Here is a 27,697-nt window from a genome sequence, read left to right on the forward strand (position 1 = left end):
TGAATAACAAATTAAACTCCAAGGCAAATTATATAATTACTTTAACTTAATTATTACAAAACCTCTTTTACATCAAAATAACAAAGAACTAACATAAATAAAAGTGAAAGTCTTCTAAATGATGATCTAGCTACTAAGTCTTCTGATCCAGTGTCTCACGCCCATCAAGCTCCCATCCTATCTCTTAAACTGTCAAGTCCGCTCCCAATATTTGGATCGTCACGGTGTTCACGAATACACGGGGTCAACCACGAGGTTGAGTAGGGAATACAATGAAACAACAAAATATGATATGCATGCTCCTCCGTCACCTCCACCTCCATCTCAATTCATATCTCATAACCGGAACGCCAAACCATACCGATCCCCTGTGAGACTATATATCGACCGTAGCCGATCTCGCCACTCTCTTGTTGAGGACACCAGGGCAAGTCTGCAGAACCCGCCCGGGCCTTATCACAACATCATCTTCACCACACCACATCACCACAACATCCTCCATCTCCAATGCATATGAATGCTCAAAAGAAATTAATGCAACACAATATATATATTATTGAACTGATCAATCATAAAATCATGCCGGTTACCAAATGTTGTGATAACATACTCAATACGATCAATTCACTCAATCACCTTCCAGCATATGAATCATAAAGTAAATCAACAACCACGAATCAAGTCAGCATTCACAGTTTGGTCATATGAAACACAAACAAGTCAACACAATTCAACATCAACGATAATAAGTCAAGTGTATTTCCCTACCTCAAGATCAGATCAAATGGATGATGCTCAATAATATTCCACAACAAATTCGCCCTCCGAAAGATAAATAAATGATAAACAATTACTTAAACTATTCCCGTTCCCAAAATAGAAAATTACTAAAAATAGAAACTTCTTAAAAATGGAAAGTTTTCTTAAATGGAAACTTTCCCGATATAGCAGCTTTTCCATTTTAACAAACCCGACTCAAAACCATAACTCGGGAATTAAATTAACTAACTAAGAATACGACAAATTAACGAATTATAACGATTAAATCTACGACAAAACCGTTTCAAAACCATGGTCACTCTGGGCCGTAAACATAACTCGGCTCAAAGTCCCCATAGCTCATAACTCAATACCAATAACCAATTTCCATCTCAATTCTAATATCGATATTGTCAAATATTCCATTAAAGGAACTGCTCAACACTTAAAGTACAAGACTTTAAGCTACTCACCCACGAGTCATGGTCAAAGAAAAAGATAACAAAAACACAATACAATTAATCCATAAAATATACTCCGTACAATGAAAGTTGCCAAATTTCCAATGCTCATCGTAAAACAGTTCAAGGTAAAAGGAATCGACGAATGAAACACAATACGAACACTTGTTATCACATGATGCCAGAATAAAATATTGTTCATTTCATTGTCTCGACGCTTTGATCAAATATCAAGCAAGATTACACACTAACACTAATGTACGCACTAACTCCTCATTCCCATATGTATGTAAAGCTAATTTACGTCCCCAAGCATCCAATCATCCTGAAATATTCATTATAATATGAACACCACATAGCCTTTATCTTTAAGCATGCAATTTTCTAATTGCTTTCAAACCCAACGTCACACTAACACTAATTTTGTCTTCACAAACCCGCAAATGAACTCAACCCGTCTCACAAACAATGATAAAAAAAGTAATTATTACTATTATAATTAATCCATATATAATAACAACAATTACCATCAAATTCCAATAAAATATCACCATATAATTTCAAATAAAAAGAAAACAATTAGCAGATATTCCAAACAACCACGAACAATATTAATAATAATAGGATCGGTAGAATCGTGTTACCTCAAATTGACCGAAGATTGCTGCAACGGAAAAACCAACAAATCGACATAGGTTTATAACAAGAATAGAATGGTCCGTGATTGTTATAAGTGATATTGAATGATGATGATAATTATAATGGAGTATGGTGTGAATATTAAATTAGAGGAAAGATGACAGAGAAGTCGATGACTACAATTCATGGATTAGCAAATAAAGTTAGGCGGCTAAAGAAGGGACCAAAAGATTAGTAGATATGACAAAGGGTTAAAACCCTATTAATAGATCAACCGATTTCAAAGCTCTCTTATATTTTTATTTTAAATTTTTTTTTTAACCCAAAATATAATATTAGAATATATAAAATAAATAAATTAGTAATTGAAACATTAAAATATTTGGGATATTACAATCTTCCCCACTTGAAAGGAACTTCGTCCTCGAAGTTCGACAATGAAATTAAAACAAATTTGAAAATTTGAGTGGTATTACATTCCACCCACCTTAAAAATAAAGTTCGTCCTCGAACTTAAATTTTAAAATAAATGACAACTCAATATCTAAGAAGAGTTTAAAAAGTTAAAAGAGCGGTGCCAAGATGTGACGATCTCAACACCTGACCAAGAAACAACCCGTCATCACCACCGTCCCTTCACACGCACTCCCACGCGCCGCCTTTAGCCTGTGTCAGCCGCCAGCCCAAACCCCCAGTTAGCCAGATCGTAAACCATCAAGATTTTACAATCCTATCCTCCTTAAAACATGGTTACGTCCCCGTAACCCCATTATAAAATTCCACATCCAATGTTCAAGAAGATTACTTAAACAATAGACACAAATAATCTGATAAGCTAATTACTCTATACTGGCAACTAGCATCCGACTTTTCAAGCAACAAAACACACTTGTAATTTTCATGCTACGCATTACACAAAATCAAGGTAGCAATTACTTGGATGCTTTGACACCAAATTAACACATTTACATCAATGTAGACAATCAACTAACTCATAGTTCATACTTGACGAATTAAAATATTTCATATCAGTAATCATATCATAGAAGTAAAATCCATATTTCTGCAAATCAGGTTTAGAGAAAGACACTAGGCAAAATTCAAGCAATGTAATAGCGTTTGTATAATTGAGACTACTTTACATAAAACCCACCGAAACAAATAAGATTATATTATCATATAACAAGGTTCATACTCATATCATATGCCTACCGTTCATGCTACAGAATTCATATCAGAGTATTACATGGTTACATCACATAATTCATAATTGATTAAACTTTTATATGAAACCCACATAACTTACAATTTCAACAATCAAACATCATGCAACAACTTTCAAAATTCATAATTAAATAACCGCTTAGCTATTTTGCGAGCTATTATCGTTTTTAGGAAATATAATGAATAAACTAATCATAGGAAAGAGAATCAATTGCAAAGCTTAAGGAATTTATTTATAACAAATTTTACAACTTAGTTGGTCGGAACAAAAACTTTACAGCAATTAGACAGAAAATTGGGCAACTTGCAAAAATCACTATTAAATAACGACTCGTTAAGATTTTACATGGCTTATCATTTTGAAAACGTGAATGAATATTCTAAACAGTGGAGTTGGAATTATGCATAAACAATAAACACGTTTTAAATGGTTTCTTTTTCAAAAACATGGGTCGAAACAGAACTGTGCATTAACAATCGACCCTTTGTCAACTAAAATATTTATTTCTCTCAAAATATAATTCATATTAGCATGCAGCTAAAGCATTAAAAGCGTTATCAGAATGTTATCACACATAAAATTTTCACCATCATATAGAGAACACATTTTAAATGGCAGCCTGTACAAACAAGGTACATTCTGGAATTTATTAAAATTTTTGGTTCCTTTAAATTACTTCACATTATCACACAACCATTCTTCCTCCAACACATGTTACATATCATTTGAGGCATAGAAATCACGTTGCACCATATACATGTAATTGCCATCTAGAAAACGGTAAAGATTGCGAAACCGAAAATAAAATCAACTAAATAACTCAATAATCATGTATGTATAGACAATGCATTAGTTTCTCATCGTAACAATCACAACTTATATAAATACGAAAATATATCCTAGAAATCACTAAGGTGTCACTTATTGAATACTAACCTTATAACTAAATTAAATGTATATAATTAGACGTAAAAATTGGCATGAAATTTTCAACACACAACTATATAACATTCATGGCTTAGGGCAACACATTCCACATACCACTAGACATGGATTGCTAAGGCAATTAGTAAAATAATAACAATCATAAATCTCAAAATTCGATCACATTTGCCTAGTAAGAAAAACAGTAAACTCTTGCAAAGAATAAGACATTCAACAAGAAGTATATACACACTTAGAATAACAGCAAAACAATTATCAACGGACACGACACTCGTTTCGGTCTACTAGCTTTACACATAGGACTTAACTTGATTCTTCATCCTGTAACAACATAGCCTGGTTGGCTCTACTAACCATTCCATTCAATCATGGTTATATCCCTCCTACATCTAACCTCTTAGATAGCTATAGCTTATGGTGCCTCTATCATCAACTCATTAAACATATCATTATATTATATCTCTACCTAAGGGTTCAGGGATCAGAAAGCCGCATGCATATCATCATATAATTCATAATTCACAACTCATGTCATCCATACACTAAAATTTCACTCAATTATTCAAATAAGTCAGCATGCCACTATCAACCATATTTTTTTCATTGCACATCTTTAACCATGTATCACATCATTACTTACCTCATTCCGCTCCTGCAAAACTGTTAGTATAATATAGGCAAGGTCTGATCCTTTATTTGTTACTACCCACTCTCTGCATCACTCAAGGGTTACCAGGTTAGACTGAAAAGGTCAGTGGCTTGGTTTGAGGGGGCCCCTAACTCATTCCAATCCTGGGGCTCCTAACAGTTACTAGCCTGGGTTCATTTTATTTGACTCTTCCTATGTTCATTATTTTTGTTCATTTGTTTTTAGGCCTGAGGATCGTTCGCTCTGATACCACTTTGTAACACCCCGTTTTATGAAGGAGCCTTTAGCAAGACATTCCCTAATAAACCGGACGGTTACCATCTCGGTTTCCCGAGGTAGTGAATAACAAATTAAACTCCAAGGCAAATTATATAATTACTTTAACTTAATTATTACAAAACCTCTTTTACATCAAAATAACAAAGAACTAACATAAATAAAAGTGAAAGTCTTCTAAATGATGATCTAGCTACTAAGTCTTCTGATACAATGTCTCACGCCCATCAAGCTCCCATCCTATCTCTTAAACCTGTCAAGTCTGCTCCCCAATATTTGGATCGTCACAGGTGTTCACGAATACACAGGGTCAACCACGAGGTTGAGTAGGGAATACAATGAAACAACAAAATATGATATGCATGCTCCTCCGTCACCTCCACCTCCATCTCAACTCATATCTCATAACCCGGAACGCCCAGCCATACCGATCCCCGGTAGACTATATATCGACCATAGCCGATCTGCCAGCTCGTAGCTGAGGACACCAGGGCAAGTCCTGCAGAACCCGTCTGGGCCTTATCACAACATCATCTTCACCACACCACATCACCATAACATCCTCCATCTCCAATGCATATGAATGCTCAAAAGAAATTAATGCAACACAATATATATATTATTGAACTGATCAATCATAAAATCATGCCGGTTACCAAATGTTGTGATAACATACTCAATACGATCAATTCAGTCAATCACCTTCCAGAATATGAATCATAACGTAAATCAACAACCACGAATCAAGTCAGCATTCACAGTTTGGTCATATGAAACACAAACAAGTCAACACAATTCAACATCAACAATAATAAGTCAAGGGTATTTCCCTACCTCAGTACCGCAGTCAAATGGACAGATGCTCAATAATATTCCACAACAAATTCGCCCTCTGAAGATAAATAAATGATAAACAATTACTTAAACTATTCCCGTTCCCAAAATAGAAAATTACTAAAAATAGAAACTTCTTAAAAATGGAAAGTTTTCTTAAATGGAAACTTTCCCGATATAGCAGCTTTTCCATTTTAACAAACCCGACTCAAAACCCATGTCTAAATATTTTAAATAACTCGGGAATTAAATTAACTAACTAAGAATACGACAAATTAACGAATTATAACGATTAAATCTACGACAAAACCGTTTCAAAACCATGGTCACTCTGGACCGTAAACATAACTCGGCTCAAAGTCCCCATAGCTCATAACTCAATACCAATAACCAATTTCCATCTCAATTCTAATATCGATATTGTCAAATATTCCATTAAAGGAACTGCTCAATACTTAAAGTACAAGACTTTAAGCTACTCACCCACGAGTCATGGTCAAAGAAAACGATAACAAAAACACAATACAATTAATCCATAAAATATACTCCGTACAATGAAAGTTGCCAAATTTCCAATGCTCATCGTAAAACAGTTCAAGGTAAAAGGAATCGACAAATGAAACACAATACGAAAACTTGTTATCACATGATGCCAGAATAAAATATTGTTCATTTCATTGTCTCGACGCTTTGATCAAATATCAAGCAAGATTACACACTAACACTAATGTACACACTAACTCCTCATTCCCATATGTATGTAAAGCTAATTTACGTCCCCAAGAATCCAATCATCCTGAAATATTCATTATAATATGAACACCACATAGCCTTTATCTTTAAGCGTGCAATTTTCTAATTGCTTTCAAACCCAACGTCACACTAACACTAATTTCGTCTTCACAAACCCGCAAATGAACTCAACCCGTCTCACAAACAATGATAAAAAAAAGTAATTATTACTATTATAATTAATCCATATATAATAACAACAATTACCATCAAATTCCAATAAAATATCACCATATAATTTCAAATAAAAAGAAAACAATTAGCAGATATTCCAAACAACCCCGAACAATATTAATAATAATAGAATCGGTAGAATCGTGTTACCTTAAATTGACCGAAGATTGCTGCAACGGAAAAACCAACAAATCGACATAGGTTTATAACAAGAATAGAATGGTCCGTGATTGTTATAAGTGATATTGAATGATGATGATAATTATAATGGAGTATGGTGTGAATATTAAATTAGAGGAAAGATGACAGAGAAGTCGATGACTACAATTCATGGATTAGCAAATAAAGTTAGGCGGCTAAAGAAGGGACCAAAAGATTAGTAGATATGACAAAGGGTTAAAACCCTATTAATAGATCAACCGATTTCAAAGCTCTCTTATATTTTTATTTTAAATTCTTTTTTTTTAACCCAAAATATAATATTAGAATATATCAAATAAATAAATTAGTAATTGAAACATTAAAATATTTGGGATATTACACTGAATTTTGGTATGATATGCTCGAGCCTTCAGCCTCCACCTTCAACTACTCCAATTTTTATTATGTCAGATTTTTCATTTCTTCAGCTACTCCAATTTTTATTACCTTAGGACCCGTCAGTAAAAGATTACTAGTGCCAATGTTCACTACAAGAATTCCTATTTTGAGCGACTGAAAATGGCGACTAACTGAAATAGTCGCCAAATTGGCGACTGAAAAAAAAAACTCGGGTGACTACTATCTGTCGCTAATTTGGCGACTACCAATTTCCTCCCAATTATTGGAGTTGGCGACTGATTTGCAAAACGGGCGACTGAAATCAGTCGCCAAATTGGCGACTACCCTTTGTCGGTCGCCAATTCAGTCGCCCAATCATTTATTATAGACAACAACACGGGACTCTTTCTCCCCTCTCTCTTACTTTACTAAATCATAAACACACAAAAACCGACCCGACAACCGCAACACCTAATTCGGCCACCTAAGCCGACCACTACTCCGACCACCATCACACCGACCACTTCGACGCCGGGAAGAAGAGTTGGTGCTTTATTTCGATTCATCCTAAGCTATTTGAAGGTATAATTTCTTTCTTTGTTTTAAATTTCAATTAATTTGTTTAATTTTAGATTATTTTGTTATTGTAATTAGTATTAGGATGATTTGATATGTTTATATAAACATTTGTGTTGATTATTAGGTTTTTAAATGTAATTTAATTAGGTTTTGGTGAAATTGGGATTAAGGGTTGTGTAAATTGGGGGTTTTGTTAGTGATGATTATATTCGTAGTAGTGTTGTTGATTATGATTAATATTAGTTTTGTTAGTGTTGTTGATTTTGTTTATTGGTTATATTGTTTAGTGAATTAGTATAATGTTAGTAAGGTGGAAGTTATTATATGTTAGTAATGTTTAATATAGTAAGTTAGTATAAAGTTTGGTTTTTTAAAGGTAGTAAATTATTTTAATTAGTTTGATGTGGAGTATTCTTAAAGGTAGTAATAAATTAGTATAGTTAGTATAATTTTAGTTAATTAGTATAATTTTAGTTAATTAGTATAATTTTAGTATAATTAGTATAAATTAGTATAATTTTAGTTGATTAGTATAATTTTAGTTAGTTAGTATAATTTTAGTTAATTAGTATAGTTAATTAGTTTGTATGAATTATTGTTAAAGATGGTTCTATGTTTTATTGTTAAAATTATGGTTTATATATTATTTAGATTAAAATGAAGAGATTGGAACGTGGATGGATGTACGAAGAAAGAGTAGATAAGAAGAGACGTTCTACCGCTAGATTTATAAAGGGGGTTCGTGGATTTATTGAATTTGCTAAACAAAATGATGAATATGATTTGGTAGAAAATAAACTTAGATGTCCTTGTACTAAATGCAAAAACGTGAAATATCTACATGACATAGAGGTAGAAGAACATCTTTATGCAAATGGGTTTTGTCCAAACTATTACAATTGGATTTCTCATGGAGAAGCATATTCTCCCGAAAAACCTCAAATCCAACAAAATGAGAACCCATATAGAGATATGGTTGTTGATGCCTTGGAGTCTAATATTTTCAATAGTGATGATCATCTTGCAATGAATGAAGAAGAACCACCAAATCCACAAGCAAAGGTCTTTTTTGACATGTTAAAAGCTTCTGAACAACCATTATATGAAGGGAGCAAAATATCATTGTTACAAGCCGCCTCTAGGGTAGTAACCGTGAAATGTGAGTTTAATATGTCATTTAATACCGTTGATGCCATTGCTTCTTTGCTTGAGGATGCTCTCCCCGAAAATAATGTCATGACCCGAAGTTTCTACAATACCAAAAAAGTAGTTAAAGGTCTTCAACTTCCGTGTCAAAAGATTGATGCATGTCTCGAAGGATGTATGCTCTTTTGGAAAGATGATGCTTTCCTTGACAAGTGCAAGAAATGTCAAAGAGATAGATATGAGACAAGGGAGGGAGATATTTTTTTGAGGGGAAAAAAAGGTAACAAGGGTTGTAAGAGAGGTGGAAAGAGTAGGAAACCAATATCAATAAACCAGCCATTAATTTACTTTCCACTCGCTCCAAGACTTCAAAGAATGTATGCAACAAAAAATATTGTCGAACAAATGAGATGGCACATAGAAAATCCTCGTACTCCGGGAAAGATGTGTCATCTGAGTGATGGGGAGGAATTGAAGCGTTTTGATATGATCTATCCTGATTTTGGTAAACCTTATTCATGTTGGTCTGTAATGGTCACTCCATACAACTTACCACCTTGGTTGTGCTTGAAAAAGAAATTTATCTTCCTGTCACTTATTGTTCCCGGTCCAAAGAATCCAAAAAGTAATTTAGATGTTTATTTACAACCGTTGGTGGAAGAGTTGAAACATTTGTGGGAAGTTGGTGTGGGAACATATGATGTGTCCAAAAAGCAAAATTTTCAATTAAGAGCTTCACTTTTATGGACAATAAATAATATTCCCGCTTATGGAATGTTATCGGGTTGGTCTACTGCTGGCCAAAAGGCATGTCCTTGTTGCATGGAAGAGAGTAAAGAATTTTATCTCCCTAATTACAAGAAACTAAGTTGGTTTGATTGTCATAGACACTTCTTATCGGAAAGACATGGACATAGGAGGAACAAGAAAGCTTTCTTAAAAGGTAAAGAGGTGCGTGACGATGCTCCGGATCGACTTCCGGGGGATGAGGTATGGGAGTTGATATGTGATTTTCCAACTAATGTTGATGGTAAAAAAGAAGAGTTTAAAGAGTTGAAAAAAAATGGTTGGTTTAAAAGAAGCATTTTTTGGGACCTTCCGTATTGGAAAACAATGTTAATTAGGCACAACTTGGATGTAATGCACATAGAGAAAAACTTTTTTGAGCTACTGATTCATACGATTATGGATGTAGAAGGAAAGTCATGTGATATTATTGCTGCAAGAAAAGATATAAAGAAATTTTGTGACCGCCCCAAATTGCACATTCGCAAAGACGGGTCAAAACCAAAATCCATTTTTACTCTTGATAAAGCTCAAAGGAAGGTATTGTGTGAGTGGTTACGAAAGTTGAAGTTTCCAAATAGATATGCATTGGATTTTAAACGATGTGTTGATATGAAGAAGCTAAAGTTGCAAGGCTTGAAAAGCCATGATTGTCATGTCTTCATGGAACGATTATTACCCGTTGCTTTGAAACATCTTCTCCTGACTACCGTTTGGAATGCAATTGTTGAGATTAGTCAATTTTTTCGAGATTTATGTTCCTCCTCAATATGCGTTGATGACATGATACGTCTCGAAGAGCAAATACCATAAATATAGTGTAAACTTGAGATGATCTTACCTCCTACATTTTTTAATTCCATGGAGCATCTACCGGTTCACTTGCCTTACGAAGCCAAAGTTGGAGGACCCGTCCAATATAGGTGGATGTATCCATTTGAAAGGTAATAAAAGTTAACTAGTATTATTGAAATTATAACTATTATTCTTTTATACACTTTAATTTTTTAACTTTATCAACTTTTAATTAAGCTCTACAATTATATTACAGGTTTCTTAAATACATGAATAAAAAAATTGGCAACAAAGCTCGGGTAGAAGGTTCTATATGCAATGCATATTTAACAGAAGAGATTGAAAATTTTTGCTCGCTTTACTTTGAAAAACATATAGAAACCAAAGCAAAATACTTGAACATTGACAAAGAGGATGAAATTGATGCAAGTTTACCCGAGTTTTTTCAAACTCATGATGATTAAGGTTGCTCAACAATTGGGGGAACAAGATATTTGGATGACAAAGAATATAATCGTGCTCACCTTTACGTTCTATCTAATTGTGAAATCTTAGAGCCATATGAAATGCAGTTTGTGACTGATTTCATGAAAGAGCATCCTAATGTGAGCAGGGATGATGTTTGGAATAAACACGAGGAGCAATTTCCATCGTGGTTTAAGAAGCATCTTATTGAGTTGAATATCGAAGATGATTTGATAAGGAGTTTAGCCTCTGGTCCTTCACGAATGGTTAGAACCTGGAATCGATACCTAGTTAATGGATTCAATTTTCATACATTCAACTATGGTAAAATAAGGCTAGTTGCAATTATGGTGTCACTATTTCTTCTCTTGATGACAATGACTATTATGGTATAGTAGAGGAAATATTTGAGATGTGCTATAATGGGCGTGACCGTGCTTATAAGACTGTCTTATTCAAGGTTGAATGGAAGGATAATTCTATGGTCGGAACAAGAGTACATGAACGTTCCAAACTCGTAGAAGTGAATCATACTCGAACATATTCTAAGTATGACCCATTTATACTCGCACATCAAGCTCATCAAGTGTATTTCTCTTCTTATCCATGCACGAGGAATGATAGAAATCAAAAGCAATGTTGGGCAGTCTTTAAGACAAAGGCAAGATCAAAAATAGATACCTCTTTTTTCCAATAAGAAGTAGTATCAACTAGCACAATTTTATCTCCAATTGAAGAACTCGGTTACGAGAATGGGAATGAAGAGGGTGAAGAGTTGGAAGATGAGGAAGAGGAGGAAGAGAATGGAGAAGATGTAGAGTTGGAGGAGTGGGAGGAGGAAGTAGATAATGATAATGATAATGATGATGATGAACTAAAACTATCGGATTTGGAGCAAGATTGACACGAAAATACTCAAGTGACCAACAAAGAAAACTCAGCTTGTTTAGGACTCAAGGTATAACTAAATTCGAACACAAAGCAATGAATTAAGCCTAGGACTCATCCAAGTACTTAGCAAATGACTTATCCAACCTCCTAGCACTAAGCAAGGGAGTTTATCAAGCACAAAGAAAAGATAAATAAGAAAGAAAGCAGGCTGCTTCTTAGGGTTTTTTCATTCAAAAATAATCCGATTTTGTCTAAGGGTTGTGCTTGCTTTTATAGGACAAGCAAGACAATCCCCTCCCTTCATCTAAGATTGTATCCTATGGCCACAAAAAGAGCTGCTAACAACCACAAACACAGCATCCAAGGTCTTACAAGAAAACAGAAAAGAAAAGGACATAAATCATGAAAGATAGAAAGTAAACTAATAGTACAACAATCCCTTGTTTACTAGCTCAAGTCTTGTTTATGCACACTTGGACTCACTTGGAAGACTTTGGCAATGCTGCAAAAACTCTTCTAAGGGCCCTTGAGCTATGTTTGATCAAAAGAGGAATGTTGATAGCGACATAATGCACAAAAGCCTAAGCATGCTTCAGCCGTGGTCCTTGTTGCACTCGGTTTTGTTTAGCTTTGTAACTCTTGATAGGAAACTCTTTGGGATACAAGTTCCTACAATAAAATGTCCTAAACTCACCAAGGAATAGTCCCAAGATGGAAAAAGGCATGACTTCTTAGACGGAATTCATATTAGACCTCAGTCTTGTGCAAGGTCCAAAACCGGGTTCTAAATTAGCCTCCTCGGTTGAATTCTCTTCAATCTCCCCTTCTTGAAAAGGATTTGCGCTCAAATCCTGGCCATTATCATCTTCAATCTCTTCATACTAAGGACTTAAATCTCCAACATTGAATGTGCCATGGACCTCATAATCTCCGGGCAAGTTAATCTTGTAGGCATTGGACCCAATCTTTTCAAGGACTTCGAATGGACCATCCGCTCTTGGCATGAGCATGTTCTTCCTTTTGGCTGGAAACCTTTCTTTTCTTAAGTTAATCCAAACAAGATCCCCTACTTCAAAGTTCATGGCTTGCTTAGGACCCTTGGCCCTTGCTTTGTATGCTTCATTTGTTTTCTCAATTTGCTTCTTAACTTGAGCGTGGATTTGTAGCATTTGTTCAACCCTCTTCTTGGCATCGAAATCGAATTTTTTCCTTTGAATGGGTGCCAAATCAGTGGGCATGAGGGGGTTGGCGCCATAAACAACTTCAAATGGAGACTTGCCCGTGCTTGTAGAAGGAGCCCTATTGAAGGCAAACTCGGCTTGAGCTAGTTTGAGGTCCCAATCCTTCAATGACTTAGAAACCGTGCACCTTAGGATCCTCCCTAGAGTCTTGTTAGTCACCTCCATTTGTCCATCAGTTTGGGGGTGATGGGAGGTGCTAAATAAGAGCCTAGTCTTGAGTAGCTTCCATAAAGACCTCCAAAAGTGGCTCATGAACTTTGAATCCCTATCCGAGACAATAGACTTGGGAACTCCATGGAGCTTAACCACCTCTTTGAAGTATAAATCAGCCACACTAGATGCATCCTTCGTTTTCTTACAAGCAATGAAGTGAGCCATCTTACTAAACCTACCCACAACAACCATGATGGAGTCCTTGCCTCTTTGAGTTCTTGGCAAAGAAACTATGAAATCCATGCTAATGTCCTCCCATGGCTGATTTGGGATGGGTAAAGGACTACAGGGGCCTGTTTTGAAGTAGGACTTGGATTGTTGACATGGAGCACACCTCTTGATGACGTCTTGGACATCTCCAAGCATCTTAGGCCAATAGAAATGCTCTTGGAGTATGTCCTAGGTCTTTTGGATGCTAAAGTGCCCGGCAAGACCATTGGAGTGTGCCTCTCTTACTAACAAGCTTCTATAGGGACTCTTTGGCACACACAAATGGTTTCCACGAAATAAGAACCCCTCTTGGACCAAGTAATGACCCCCTTTTGCTCGTCCATTTTGCAATGACCCCCACTCCTCTTTGAAATCTGGATCCTCCTTGTAAAACTCTTTCATGTGCTCAAATCCAAGCACTCTTTGTTCCATGTAACTCAACATAATGAACCTTCTTGATAGAGCATCCGCAACCACGTTATCCTTCCCTTCTATGTACTTGCTTGCAAAGTTGAATGATTGTAAGAACTCAACCCACTTGGCATGTCTATGATTGAGCTTATGCTCCCCATTGATGTACTTAAGAGCCTCATGATCCGAATGAAGAACAAAGGGCCTTGGCTTGAGATAATGGCTCCAATGAGTTAAGGCTCTTACAATGGCATAGAACTCTTTGTCATAAGTTGAGTAATTAAGCTTGGCACCACTCAATTTCTCACTAAAGTAAGCAATTGGCTTGTGCTCTTGAACAAGGACAGTCCCAATGCCAATGCCACTAGCATCACACTCAACTTCAAACAACTTATCAAAATTTGGTAAGGCAAGAATAAGAGACTCACATAGCTTTTCCTTGATGGTGTTGAAGGAAGTTTTAGCCTTATCTCCCCATTTGAACTCCCCCTTCTTCATACATTCAGTTATAGGAGCCATGAGAGTGCTAAAGTCCTTGATAAACCTCCTATAAAATGATGCTAACCCATAAAAGCTCCTCACATCCGTGATATTCCTAGGAATAGGCCATGACTTGATTGCTTTAATCTTCTCTTGATCAACCAATACGCCCCGGTCAGAAATGATGAAACCCAAGAATTGGACTTCACTTTGCATAAAAGAACACTTCTCAAGCTTCCCATACAACTTGTGCTCCCTAAGGGTGTCAAACAATATTTGCAAATGATTGAGGTGCTCTTCTTTGTTAGGACTATACACCAAGTGTCATCAAAGTATACAACAACAAAGCTGCCCAAGTGAGGCCTAAGCACTTCATTCATAAGCCTCATGAAAGTGCTTGGTGCATTAGAAAGACCAAATGGCATGACAAGCCATTCATACAACCCATGCTTTGTTTTGAATGCGGTTTTCCACTCATCTCCTTCTTTGATTCTTACTTGATGATAACCTTGCCTTAAATCAATCTTTGAAAACAGTTTGGCTCCACTAAGCTCATCTAGGATGTCATCAAGCCTTGGTATAGGAAACCTATACTTGATTGTTATGTTGTTGATGGCTCTACTATCGGTGCACATCCTCCATGACCCATCTTTCTTGGGCACAAGCAAGGCTGGAACGGCACAAGGGCTAAGGCTCTCCCTCACAAAACACTTGTTCATAAGCTCTCCAATTTGTTGTTGCAATTCTTGAGTAGCTTTAGGATCACTTCTATAGGCTGCCTTGTTGGGTAGAGTAGCTCCCGGAATGAAATCAATTTGGTGTTCAATCCCTCTAAGAGGAGGCAAGCCACTAGGAAGCTCACTTGGAAACACATCACCATAGGTCTTGAGTAGACGTTGGACCTCACTAGGCAGCCCCTTCTCTTGTTCTCCCACCACTCTCTTGGCTATAAGCACGTACAAATCCCTATCCTCCTTTAACTCTTGCAACATTTCTGCCCCATTGATTAGTAACACTTCCTTTCATGGTTCAAGCATGGAAGGTGTTGGAATATGCTTGAGAACAGGTGGTAAAGGTGCTAGGATGACCTTTCTTGAGCCAAATTTGAAGGTGTAGGCGTTGTCTTTACCATGATGAACCGAGTCCCTATCAAACTCCCAAGGTCTCCCAAGTAGCAAGTGACAAGCATCCGTTGGAAGAACATCACAAAGAGCTTCATCAACATAGTTCTTACCAATGGAAAATGGAACCAAGCATTGCTTATCAACCCTCACTTCAGCCCCTTTGTTGAGCCACCTTAGCTTATAAGGACTAGGATGGTCTTGTGTAGGCAATGATAGCTTGTCAATGAGAGTACTAGAGGCGACATTGGTACAACTCCCCCCATCAATGATAAGATTGCAAACCCTTCCTTTAATGGTGCACCTAGACCTGAAAATTTGTTGTCTTTGGGTTATTTCCAAGGGTTGGGGTTGGGTATGCATCACTCTCCAAGTAACCAAGCTAAGACCCGCATCCGGCATAACCACATCATCCTCTTCATGGTTTGTCCCCTCCTTATCCTCATCACACACAAGGATATCATCACCCCAATGAACCACTTCAAAGCTACTAAGGGCTCTCTTGGTTGGGCATTCTTTGGCAAAGTGACCATAACCTTGGCATTGGTAACATTTTTTGAGTGGCATGGTCTTTTTTTGTGAGGTTTCGGCTGCTTTTCCCTTGTCAAGTATGGGGGTTTTATTTTGAGAAGGTGGTTCATTAATTTTGAAACCGGTTGGAGGTTTAAAGGTGGTTGTTTTGGTGGTTGGTTTGGTGGTTGTAGCCTTCCCTTTACCCATTTTCTCAACCCTTAAAGCCAAATTAAAGGCTTCATCAAAAGACCATACTTGTTGCATTCTAACCCTATGAGCAATCTTAGTATCTAAACCTTCAACAAATCTAGCAATTCTTTGTTCGAGCTTTTCATTGAGTTCACATTGCAAGGTAAGTTGTTCAAAGTCTCTAAGATATGACTCAAGTGGTTGTTGGTCTTGTTTAAGTTGTGTGAGCTTAATGAAAATGTCTTGAGTGTACTCTTTAGGTATAAACTTCTCATTAAGCTTCTTTTTCAGTTTTAACCAAGACTTAATAGGTTCCTTACCATCCCTTCTTCTCTGATTTTTTAAGTTCTCATACCAAAGGGAAGCATAGCCTTTGAGTTTCAAGATTGGCACTTTAAAAGCTTTTCTATCGGAATAACCTTTAAACTCAAAGACTCTTTCAATGGTCCTAAACCAATCTAACAAACCCTCGGGGTTTAAACTACCATGAAAATCAGGAATCTCTACCTTTAAGTCTTTGTTGTGCTCTCCTTGAAATGCCTCGGCCATGGAGTCCTCTGAATCTGAAAACTCCTCTTCCTCACGGCCACCATGAGCTCGTCCTCCTCCTCGCATGAGGCCACGGCCTCTACCCCTGCCTCTAGGTGGTTGTCCTCTTCCTCTTGATGGTGGTGTTGGAATATTAGCCATGATAACATTGAAAGAATCTAGCAACAAATCACATTTTTCAGAAAGTTGAGTAACGTGTGTTTCAATTCCAGCAAGCCTTTCTTCACTCATGGTTGTTTTTTGTGTTTTTAATGTGGTTAGGCTATAATGAACTCACAAAAAAAGGCTTTGTTTTGTTAACCAAATCTCTGATACCAATTTGAGCTAAAACTATCAGATTTGGAGCAAGATTGACACGAAAATACTTAAGTGACCAACAAAGAAAACTCAGCTTGTTTAGACCTCAAGGTATGACTTAATTCGAACACAAAGCAATGAATTAAGCCTAGGAATCGTCCAACCACTTAGCAAAGGACTTATCCAACCTCCTAGAACTAAGCAAGGGAGTTTATCAAGCACAAAGCAAAGATAAATAAGAAAGAAAGCAGGCTGCTTCTTAGGGTTTTTTCATTCAAAAATAATCTGATTTTGTCTAAGGGTTGTGCTTGCTTTTATAGGACAAGCAAGACAATCCCCTCCCTTCATCTAAGATTGTATCCTATGGCCACAAAAAGAGCTGCTAACAACCACAAACACGGCAGCCAAGGCCTTACAAGAAAACAGAAAAGAAAAGGACATAAAGCATGAAAGATAGAAAGTAAACTAATAGTACAACAATCCCTTGTTTACTAGCTCAAGTCTTATTTATGCACACTTGGACTCACTTGGAAGACTTTGGCAATGCTGGAAAAACTCTTCTAAGGACCCTTGAGCTATGTTTGATCAAAAGAGGAATGTTGATAGCGACATAATGCACAAAATCCTAAGCATGCTCCAGCCGTGGTCCTTGTTGCACTCGGTTTTGTTTAGCTTTGTAACTCTTGATAGGAAACTCTTTGGGATACAAGTTCCTACAATAAAATGTCCTAAACTCACCAAGGAATAGTCCCAAGCTGGAAAAAGGCACGACTTCTTAGACGGAATTCATGTTAGACCTCAATCTTGTGCAAGGTCCAAAACCGGGTTCTAAATTAGCCTCCTCGGTTGAATTCTCTTCAGATGATGATGATGATGATGATGATGATGATGATGATGATGATGATGATGATGATGATGATGATGATGACGATGATGATGATGATGTTGATGATGATGATGATGTTGATGATGATGATGAGGAGGAGGATTAAAATAAGGATGAGGATGAAACTGATGAAGAGGATGATGAGGACTAGTGTTAGTTATATTGGTAAATTTTTTTAATTTTATTTTATATTTTATTGCAATTATGTTTTTATTTTACTAACAACATTGTTTAATAATTTTTTTTTTTGCAATTGTAAATGGCAGGAGGTCGCGCAAGACGAGGTAGACAGCGAGGCGGGGGTAGTCAGCGTCGTAGTACGTCTTCTGTAGAGGAAGAGGAGACGGAGATTGAGCAACAGTCGGTCGAGGAATCGACCAATGATGACTCATCAGATCAGGGACCCGAGATTCAGTGGACTACGGATGGGAAGATGATACTTGATCCGGCTGGTCTTTGTTAAGATATATGTTACTCATATGTTCATTTCGTATACTCTATTAAAGTTACAATATTTTGTCTTTGTTTCATATAAACGCGTACTTGTATTTAACATATTGTATTTCAGGTTTAACTGTAGAACGGTTGTTAGTGGTTGTTCGGAAAGTACGAAACAGAAGATGATGGGGGATGTTTCTACTTGTTGGACTGACACTACGCCCCAACAAAATGAAGAATGGTTCAACATCTTTCGGGTATGTTTTTGTATATATTTAATTTGTTAATTTATATCTAAGTTTCAATTATTAATTTATACTAATCAAAACTTTTTATAGAAATCCTTTGATTGGCCGTCGGCATTGGAACATATTGTCCATTATAGGTACAATGCTATTTGTACTAAAAGATATAAAGATCTCATCTATAAGACCATGAGGTGGAAAAAGGAGCCCGAGCATTTGAAAGGTGTGTATTATTTTATTAGTTTGATTACTTGTATTTAGTTATAATAAATTTACGTGACCATTTTATTTTTTCTAACACTATTTGGAATTTTAGGTGACGCATATGAAGGTCTAATGACGAAACGTGCAACCCCAGAATTTAAGATCAAGTCGGAGCGAGGTTCACTCAACAAAAGAGGAGGAAAGAAAGAAGGCATTATTGAGGCTACTCACTACGGGGGATCTCGTTCTTTCTTGGATCGTGTTTTGGGAGTAAGTATACATAACACCTTAGATTATTATTAAAAAAATTTAACCGTGAAAACCATGAATTTATGCCTTGTTTGTTTTTAGAAGGGGAAGAAAAAAGGTAAGGTAGAGATGACGGCTCTCGAGCTCTTTACAGACACGCATAGCAAGGTTGATGATAAGGGTAATAAGCATTGGACTAAGGAGAAAGACAAAGAATTACATGTTAGTTTCATTTAATTAATCAATTTCCCTTAATAACATTATTTATTATAGGTAAATTTTTCATGTAAAAATAACCTTTAATGATATTTGGTTTGACTTGTAGGATGCTTATTTGCGTGAAAAAGAGAACACCCCTAATAGGCCCGATAATGATATTTGGTTTGACTTGGTTGAGGGGTACAAAAAGGGCTCGGTGTATGGAACCGGAGAAGCTCATGGAGTTTTCTTCAAGGTGCCAAAAGCAAGGACTTTTTCAAAGTCCAAACAAACTTATGAGCCGGGAATTGTAAGTGTCTTACAAGCACAACTTGATGAAGAAAGGCGCTAAAACGCCGAAGAAAGGCGCCAAAACGCCGAAAGGGATCAACAAATGCGGAAAATGAAAGCAAAGTTTGACAAGATGGAAGCCTTCTTCAGTTCATGCAACTCCGGTCCCCGTCCCCATTGGCAAGATCCTAATGATCCATCCGGAGGAGGCGGTTTTGGCGCGGGTGCTTCTTTTACATGTACTTGACTTATGTGCCCCTTTCCCAAAACCCAAGAACATAGTAGTGTTAGTTAGACTTGTGACGGATTTGGTTTGATGAGGATTTGTTGGTAAACTTGTTAACTTGGTTTATTCTCATTTTATATATGAGTTTGGTTATTGGTGTTCCATTTGTGTTGTGTTGTGAGTTTGGTTTGCTCAAGTTGGTGTTGTAGTAATAGAAATGCAGGTACGAGCTATGAAATGGATTGGGTAGTAGGAAAAACCGAATTTTCATGCAAAATTACAGTAGAAATGGCGACTGAAAAGTATTTTTGGCGACTACTTTCAGTCGCCAAAACAGAGTACCCAAGCCAAAAGTTACTGACCTGCCAGTGCCAAAGGCGACTACATGGCGGCTGAAATTAGTCGCCAATTTGGCGACTGAAGCCACAGTAGTCGCCAACTTGGCGACTGATTTCAGTCGCCATTTTGGCGACTACCTTGACTTTCAGTCGCCAATTTGGCGACTACTGTCAGTCGCCAATTTGCGTATTTGGCGACTATTTAGTCAGTCTCTAATTTTAGCGACTGACTTCAGTCGCCCGATTTCCATTTGGCAACTAAGTGTTTCAGTCGCCAATAACGTTTTAGCGACTGATTTCAGACGCCAATTGTAGTCGCCCGAAACAGGATTTCTTGTAGTGGTTTTTTAAATCATTTTCTCGAGTTGATTTTTTTTTTAGCCTATGAAACATTTTTTTATTCTTTGTGAGGGTAATGGAGATAACAAATGATGAGACGAAATGAGTAACTAAGATGAAGAAAGTAAGAGTAATTCTATGTTTTCACTTAGTCCTAAGGTCATTCTCTTACTCAACAACAATAACTACCTAAACACTCCCTTACAAAGAAGACATACATATCAAAATTTTAAAATATGCATTTGAAATCGTATCTCGTCGACGTGGTAAGAAGCTACCCCCTCCGTCCCAATCAATTATTTAGCATTAATTTAAAAACCTCTCACATAAATAAAAAAAGATAGGCAAATGATTAAGACTAATAAGGCATCATTTTTATTTTATTTTTCTACCTTGTAAGATCTTGTCGTTTTTATTTTATCTCTATCATGACCATCCTCAATAATCATTTATCCTTCATCATTAATATTATTCTCCCTCTCTATCAAATTTGGCCTTTTTACGCGCACCAAAGTGGTCGGCGTGCATAACGTATTTACCCTGACAATATCAACAAAAAATCATTAGCTCTACAAGACATAATAAATAAAGGGACGGCATATTGTCACGACCAACAATACAAATGCCACGAAATCATTAAGGTAAATATCTAAGTCAACAAGTCTCACTACGCATAAAGTTCGTGGCATTAAAGAAAGTAACGGTGGCAATATCACTGCCCTAGATAAAAAGCCCAAGCTAACCTAAGAAAACAATATAAACTATTTATATACCTTGCATGAATGATAAAAACTCTAGTAATTATAATATTATATAATTCATACGTGAACCAATGAGAGCTAGTCTATTTATAGGATGGAGTAATGTTGCAAATAAAATCGATGAGTTTTATTTTTTTTATTTTTTTTGCATTTAAGAATAATATATCATGAGGCATGAATCGATGAGGCATATAAAGAGAAAAAGTAACATACATCGGATGTACTACATCCAACTTTTTTATTTTTTGAGCATATATGTATTTTTTTGAGCTTATTGCCTCAAACTTTATTTGTTTTTGAGCATATGTATATTTCTTTGAGCATATTAAAGTTTATAAGTTAGATTTTAATATTTTTTTCGTCAAAACTAAAATTTAACTAAACTAATATGTAATGTTTTTGAGTTTTATTGTAATTTTTTAGAGCTTAATTTTTAAGTGAATAAACTCAAAAACTTTAAAATAAAACTCAAAAATTATAGAATTGGAGGTAATACATCAGATGTATAATCCTCTTATTGGGCATATAAAGCAATCTCATGCAATTACGATTGGTCTGTTCATTTTCCCCTTAATACAATTAGTTAATTAATTAATAATTAATGGGATAATTGATTAATTAATTAATAGGGCTAAAGATTAAGTGAGTAGTGATTTATCTTCTAAATGCTTGTAAAACTATACAATCGAAGAGTGAGGGGGCGTTTGTTTCGCGCATGGGTATGAGTTTGGAATTAGAAATCATACCTGGGTGGTATGAGGTTGGAACTCCATTCCTCATACCCCGTGTTTGTTTCAATTGTAAGCGGGATGTGTTTGAAACTCGGTTGGAGTTGAAATATGTAAAATAATACTCCCTCCTAGTCTAAATAACTCTTCCTATTTCTTTTTTCGTCTATTCACAATACTCTCCCTATTTCCTTATTTGACAAAATTTTATACTTATTTTAATCACCTCACCCCACAACAATACCCCACAATACTCATACTTTATCTTATTTTTAATCACCTTACCCCACAACAATACTTATTTTAATCACCTTACCCCACAACAATACTTATTTTAATCACACAATACCTTCCCTCTCTCCAATCTCCTACCCCACTACAATACTTTACCATATAATACTCCTCTCCCTTAATTCTGGTGCCCTCCATAAAAGGGGAGGATTATTAAGAATAGGAGGGAGTATATTTTAAATAATAATTTTTGATTTTATAAAATCATGAAAATAATTTTTTTGCTCAAATAAGTATATAAAATTTTTATTTACAATATGCCATAATTTTTGTTCACATGTTTTACTCATTCTAATTTGATACCCATGGGTATCAATCTCATACTCATCCTCCTCCTTGCGTACACGAAACCCATATCTCATGGGTTTGAGGTATGGGTATGAAACCCCTAAAAATCTCAAACAACACTTGATATGGATTTGACTCATTCCAAACTCATACCTCATACTTTTTTATTTGAACCAAACATATTCTGCTCACCTTTGCCCATCTCCCCTCCAAAATTAACGCACACCTCTCTTTTAGTTAATAAGATCCCATTATCTCCAAACTACAATAATAGCCACCCTTCTTATACACACTTATTCCTCCATTTTCGCTTCTTTACTTTCCTCTTTCTCAATTATCCCTTTTTCTCTCTTACTTTTCTTTTGTTGTTTTTCTCTTGATCTATTGATCACCTCCCTCATTGATAAAAAAATATTAGTTTAAAATAAGCTAGCTTGACCGCAAGATGGAGAAAAATCCTCTTCCGGCCAAGTCGATAAGTTTTAATGACCGTCGACTATCTAAGGCAGAAAAGGCCATCCTTCTTAATAAATCCTCTAGCTTTAGTGCGCTTGTTGATCGTCGCCAACCTCCTCCTCGAAGAACCTTTTCCTCCATTGATGCGGTATGGAATCTTACCACCAATAACAAAGTTTCTGAATGTCATGGAAAGATTCAAGGAAATGGTGATTCTAGAGAACACCGGACAACTCAAAATGAGGTTTTCAAGGAGATAGATGATTTCATTAAAAACCTTTCATCAGTCGAGGATGTCTCAAATCTCTCTAATATTCCTCAATCAGTAGAGAAAATTTCTAAGATGGTCCAGTTGGAGATTGACAAGTATGATGGAGGGGACTCTCCATTAAAATTCGGAGTTGATAGCAAACAAGATACCTCTTTGTTGAATGTCGTAAGCCGGGTGGCAAAATTATCAAACATCCTAGCCAAATTTGCTTCAAATAAAGAGGTAAGCGCGTCCCTTAGCTTAACGACACTTGCTGTCCAACGAGCCATGTCTTTCTTAGAAGAGGAGCTTCGGATCATTTTGGAGTTTGCCACAAACCATACCTCCAAAACGCCTAAATCATCAAAGCATTCTAGAGCAACAAGTTCAGAGGACCAAGAACGAGCCAAAGAAGAGGAGGGAGACAATTATCCTGGAATTTCCGAGGAGAACATAGTCAACATGAGGAGCATAGCCAATGTAATGATTTCTGTCGGGTATGAAACAGAATGTTGCCAGGTGTATAGCATTGCGAGAAGAAACGCTTTCAAGGAAGCGATGAACATTCATGGATTAGATAAAGTAAGCACCGATGATGTACAAAAAATGCAATGGGAGTCTTTAGAACGCCACATTGGTAATTGGATCAATGTTGTCAAGTATGTTGCTAAGGTCCTCTTGCCAGGTGAGAAGAGGCTTTGTGACTCTGTTTTCTTTGACGAGCACCCTTCGATTAGCGAGGCAATGTTCTCCAACCTGATAAGGTCTACGGTCATTCTATTCCTCAACTTTGTAGAGGCAATATCAATGACCAAGCGCTCTGCTGAAAGGCTCTTTAAGGTGCTTGACATTTATGAGACATTGACCGAGCTCATGTCTGCATTAGACAAGTTGTGTTCCAATGAATGTGCTAATGAGCTGAGATCTGAGTTGTCCTCGGTAAAACGTAGGCTAGGCGAGTCCGCTGTATGCATATTTTGTGACCTTGAGAACTCGATCAAGAACGATGTTTCTAAGAACGTGAATCCAAGTGGGGCTGTCCATCCCTTGACCCGGTACACCATGAACTACCTGAGGTATGCTTGTGATTTTAAAGAGACACTAGAGCAGGTTTTTTCCCTCCATCACAACACCGAACAACACTCGAAAGCACACGAACAAAGATATAAATATGGGGAAAGTAACAACCATAATGAAAACGACAAAGAAACGGGGTTGAAAGAAATGCCATTTGCTTTAGAGCTCATGACTATCATGAACCTCTTGGATGAGAATCTCGAGGCCAAGTCTCAACTATATAAAGACCCCTCGTTAAGGTTCATATTCTTAATGAACAACGGAAGATACATTCTCCAAAAGATGAAGGAATCTGCGGAGATACATGAGCTGGTCGGGAACACTTATCGTAGGAAGAGAGCGTCCGATTTGAGAGGGTACCATAAAAGCTACCAAAGAGAGACGTGGAGCCGAGTGCTACAAAGCTTGAACCAAGAAGGATTGCAGGTGAATGGAAAGGTCCAGAAGCTAGTTTTGAAAGAGAGGTTTAAGAGTTTTAACCAGATGTTTGATGATATCCATAAGACACAAAGTTGTTGGGTAGTGAGTGATGAGCAGCTTCAATCGGAGCTTCGAGTATCTATCTCAGCTGTAATGATTCCGGCTTATCGGTCTTTCTTGGCAAGGTTCGGCCAGTACTTTACCCCAGGAAGGCAGTCGGAGAAGTACATCAAGTATCAGCCAGAAGACATTGAGTCGACAATAGAAGGATTATTTGATGGGAACCAGAATTCCCATTCATCTGTAGCTAGGAGGAAAAACTAGTCCCATGCATTTTTAAAGGAAGGTAACAAAGGTGAGGAAAGAGCAAGTTCTTCCATTTTGAACTAACATTAATTATTTTTTTTGTTATATGATTATTAATATTATAAGGGGAGTGCTAGCCGCTAGGGCGACACCAGGTGTACCGAATTTTGGTAACACTCTAATTAAAAAAATATAAAAATTAGTAAAGTAGTTTTCGGTTTTGCGCCAACATCGTAGGGTAAGAGCGTAATTCATAATCTTTTATTCTAATAATCAAATATACTAATTAAAATTAATCTATATAATTACATATCATAACAAACTATTCTCCATCGTCATCAATGTATCATCAGATTCATCACTATATCAGGTTTAATGGATCTTGCGGCAAAGCTATGAAACTATGCTTATCGATCTTCCGGCCCATTAATACACTACATGTCTACATCCTCCTTTAATAATTCCAATATATGTATGAGATTGATCTTTCTAAAAGAAGAATTGAGCAAACAATGAATTCATCGTCAATTTTGCAATCTTTTTGTCCATTGATGGGATGAATTTGTCAATGTGAATCAAGAACAATCATAAAAAAAAACGTGAAGTTTAAAGATTATTTGCCAATGGATATTATTGTTACAATTAATTTATATTTACAATTAATTAATTAATGTTAAGTTCCTAAATTGCCCTTTATTTCCAATTAGTTTGAAATTATAGTTTTAATGGAGGGAAAGCAAAATACCTAAGTAATTTACAATAATATCCCGGGTGTTGCTCAATTTGAGTAACACCTGGTGTCGTCATCTCATTTTCCTAGGAAAGCGCTAGGGCGCTACTGGGTGTTACCGAAACTCGGTAACACCATAATTAAAAATAAATAAAAAATGAAAAATTTACAAGAATGTTTTACTTTACCGCCAAAATGTGAAGGGTACAAAGGTAATTTTGCGATTGAGAATATTGAAATTCTAACTGCAAGAAAATCCAATCTTGGGCCATGATAAACTGATTGATATCTTTTTGATCAATTTGTTTCTCCTTCGTCACATATTTTCAATGGCTTTTCATTCAAGTGAATATTTATTGTGCTTTGACGTATGACACGGCTGTCGCAACCTATCAATAATAAATCAACTGGTCTCTAACTAATATAGCTAGGGTAGTCGGAATCGTATCTACAGGGAGGCTATTTGCATTCTATTTGCCAATTCAAGTATGTCTGTGTCACAAGTTTGGGGGTTTGAATTGGGTTTGTCTATCAACTAAGGTAGTAAACAAAGGTAAATAAATTGACAAACGATTTCAAATAAGAGGAAACAGCTAGGACGAACGGTTCACCATGATCTACAACGATCTAAGGTAGGGTCAACGGTCAGCAATAAACGGTCCTCTCGGTCCATTATTCACCCTAGAACTCTAATGTAGCTCTCACCCTAATTAGAGTATTCTATTGTTCATAGCAAGTCTTTGCCTTTTCCAATCTCTCGATCCAGGTCAAGGTTTAACAAGATGGTCAATTAACTACGTGCACTTAATTAATCAAACCACAATCAAATGCTACGATCAACAATTCAGACGGAGTAAACTGCTAGACCTAATAACCTAACATAATATCGTCATAAAACCGCAGATCCCCTAAATCCTAGCAAGGGATTTAGCTACGCATAATTAAACTTACTGATTCAATAATAATAATAATAATAATAATAATAATAACAATAATAACAATAATAATAATAATAATAATAATAATAATAATAATAATAATAATAATAATAATAATAATAATAATAATAATAATAATAATAATAATAATAATAAACGAATTAAACATGATGACGAAATGTAAATAATACATGAACATAAAACTTGCAACTAAAAAGGAAGAAATAAGCAATAAGAATAAAGCAGATGAACGAAGAACAATTGAAATTACCGAAATTGAAAGAGAGGAATTACAAGTTTAGATCCGAAAATTGAAAGAGCAAAGTAACGTGTAAACTGTGTTTTGCAAAAGTGAAAGATGCCCTAGTAAAGTTCTCAGTTTTGCTTTATATAGAAATAGTTGAAAATTATTGAATAAACGACTAATGGGTAGAATTAACTAATTAAGTCAACACGGCCTGATAAGCAAAATAGTCGATCGACCATGCAAAATAGTCGATCGACCAAATCCTTAGAGCAAAGTTGTCGATCGACCACTCATACCAGTCGATCGACTTTTTCTTCAAGTGCAGCCAGTCGATCGACTAAAAGCAATTGTCGATCGAGTTTTCTTTAGAGACAGTAGCGTCCATCATCACTTAATCATGCTTTCTAACGTTTTCACGCATTCCAAGACGATCATTCCCGAGCTTAACTTCACTAGTATCTCGTATGCAACTCCTTCGGGGACGGGTTTTGGCTTGTTTACACGCTTTTGGGTCCAAATCTGCATAAATTACAAAATAACCCAAAGTAGCCGATACATGGGAGAATTGTAGCCAGTCGCTACTAAATAAGTATAGAATGCGTGCAAATGAG

General features: G+C 36.3%; 1 protein-coding gene across 1 annotated transcript; it reads left to right on the forward strand.

Annotated features, from left to right (window-relative positions):
- Window positions 1-22,920: 22,920 nt before the first annotated feature.
- On the forward strand, window positions 22,921-25,666 carry LOC141626244 (exocyst complex component EXO70C1-like). The gene has a single exon (XM_074440165.1). The coding sequence runs from the start codon at window positions 23,108-23,110 to the stop codon at window positions 25,187-25,189; it is 2,082 nt and encodes a 693-aa protein (XP_074296266.1). The 5' UTR covers window positions 22,921-23,107; the 3' UTR covers window positions 25,190-25,666.
- The last annotated feature ends 2,031 nt before the right edge of the window (window positions 25,667-27,697 follow it).

Source organism: Silene latifolia, chromosome Y (genome assembly GCF_048544455.1).
Source record: "Silene latifolia isolate original U9 population chromosome Y, ASM4854445v1, whole genome shotgun sequence".
Classification (NCBI taxonomy): domain Eukaryota; kingdom Viridiplantae; phylum Streptophyta; class Magnoliopsida; order Caryophyllales; family Caryophyllaceae; genus Silene; species Silene latifolia.

Excerpts from the sequence above, each read along its gene's own strand:
- LOC141626244 (XM_074440165.1), top strand. The coding sequence starts at position 23,108 with ATGGAGAAAAATCCTCTTCCGGCCAAGTCGATAAGTTTTAATGACCGT.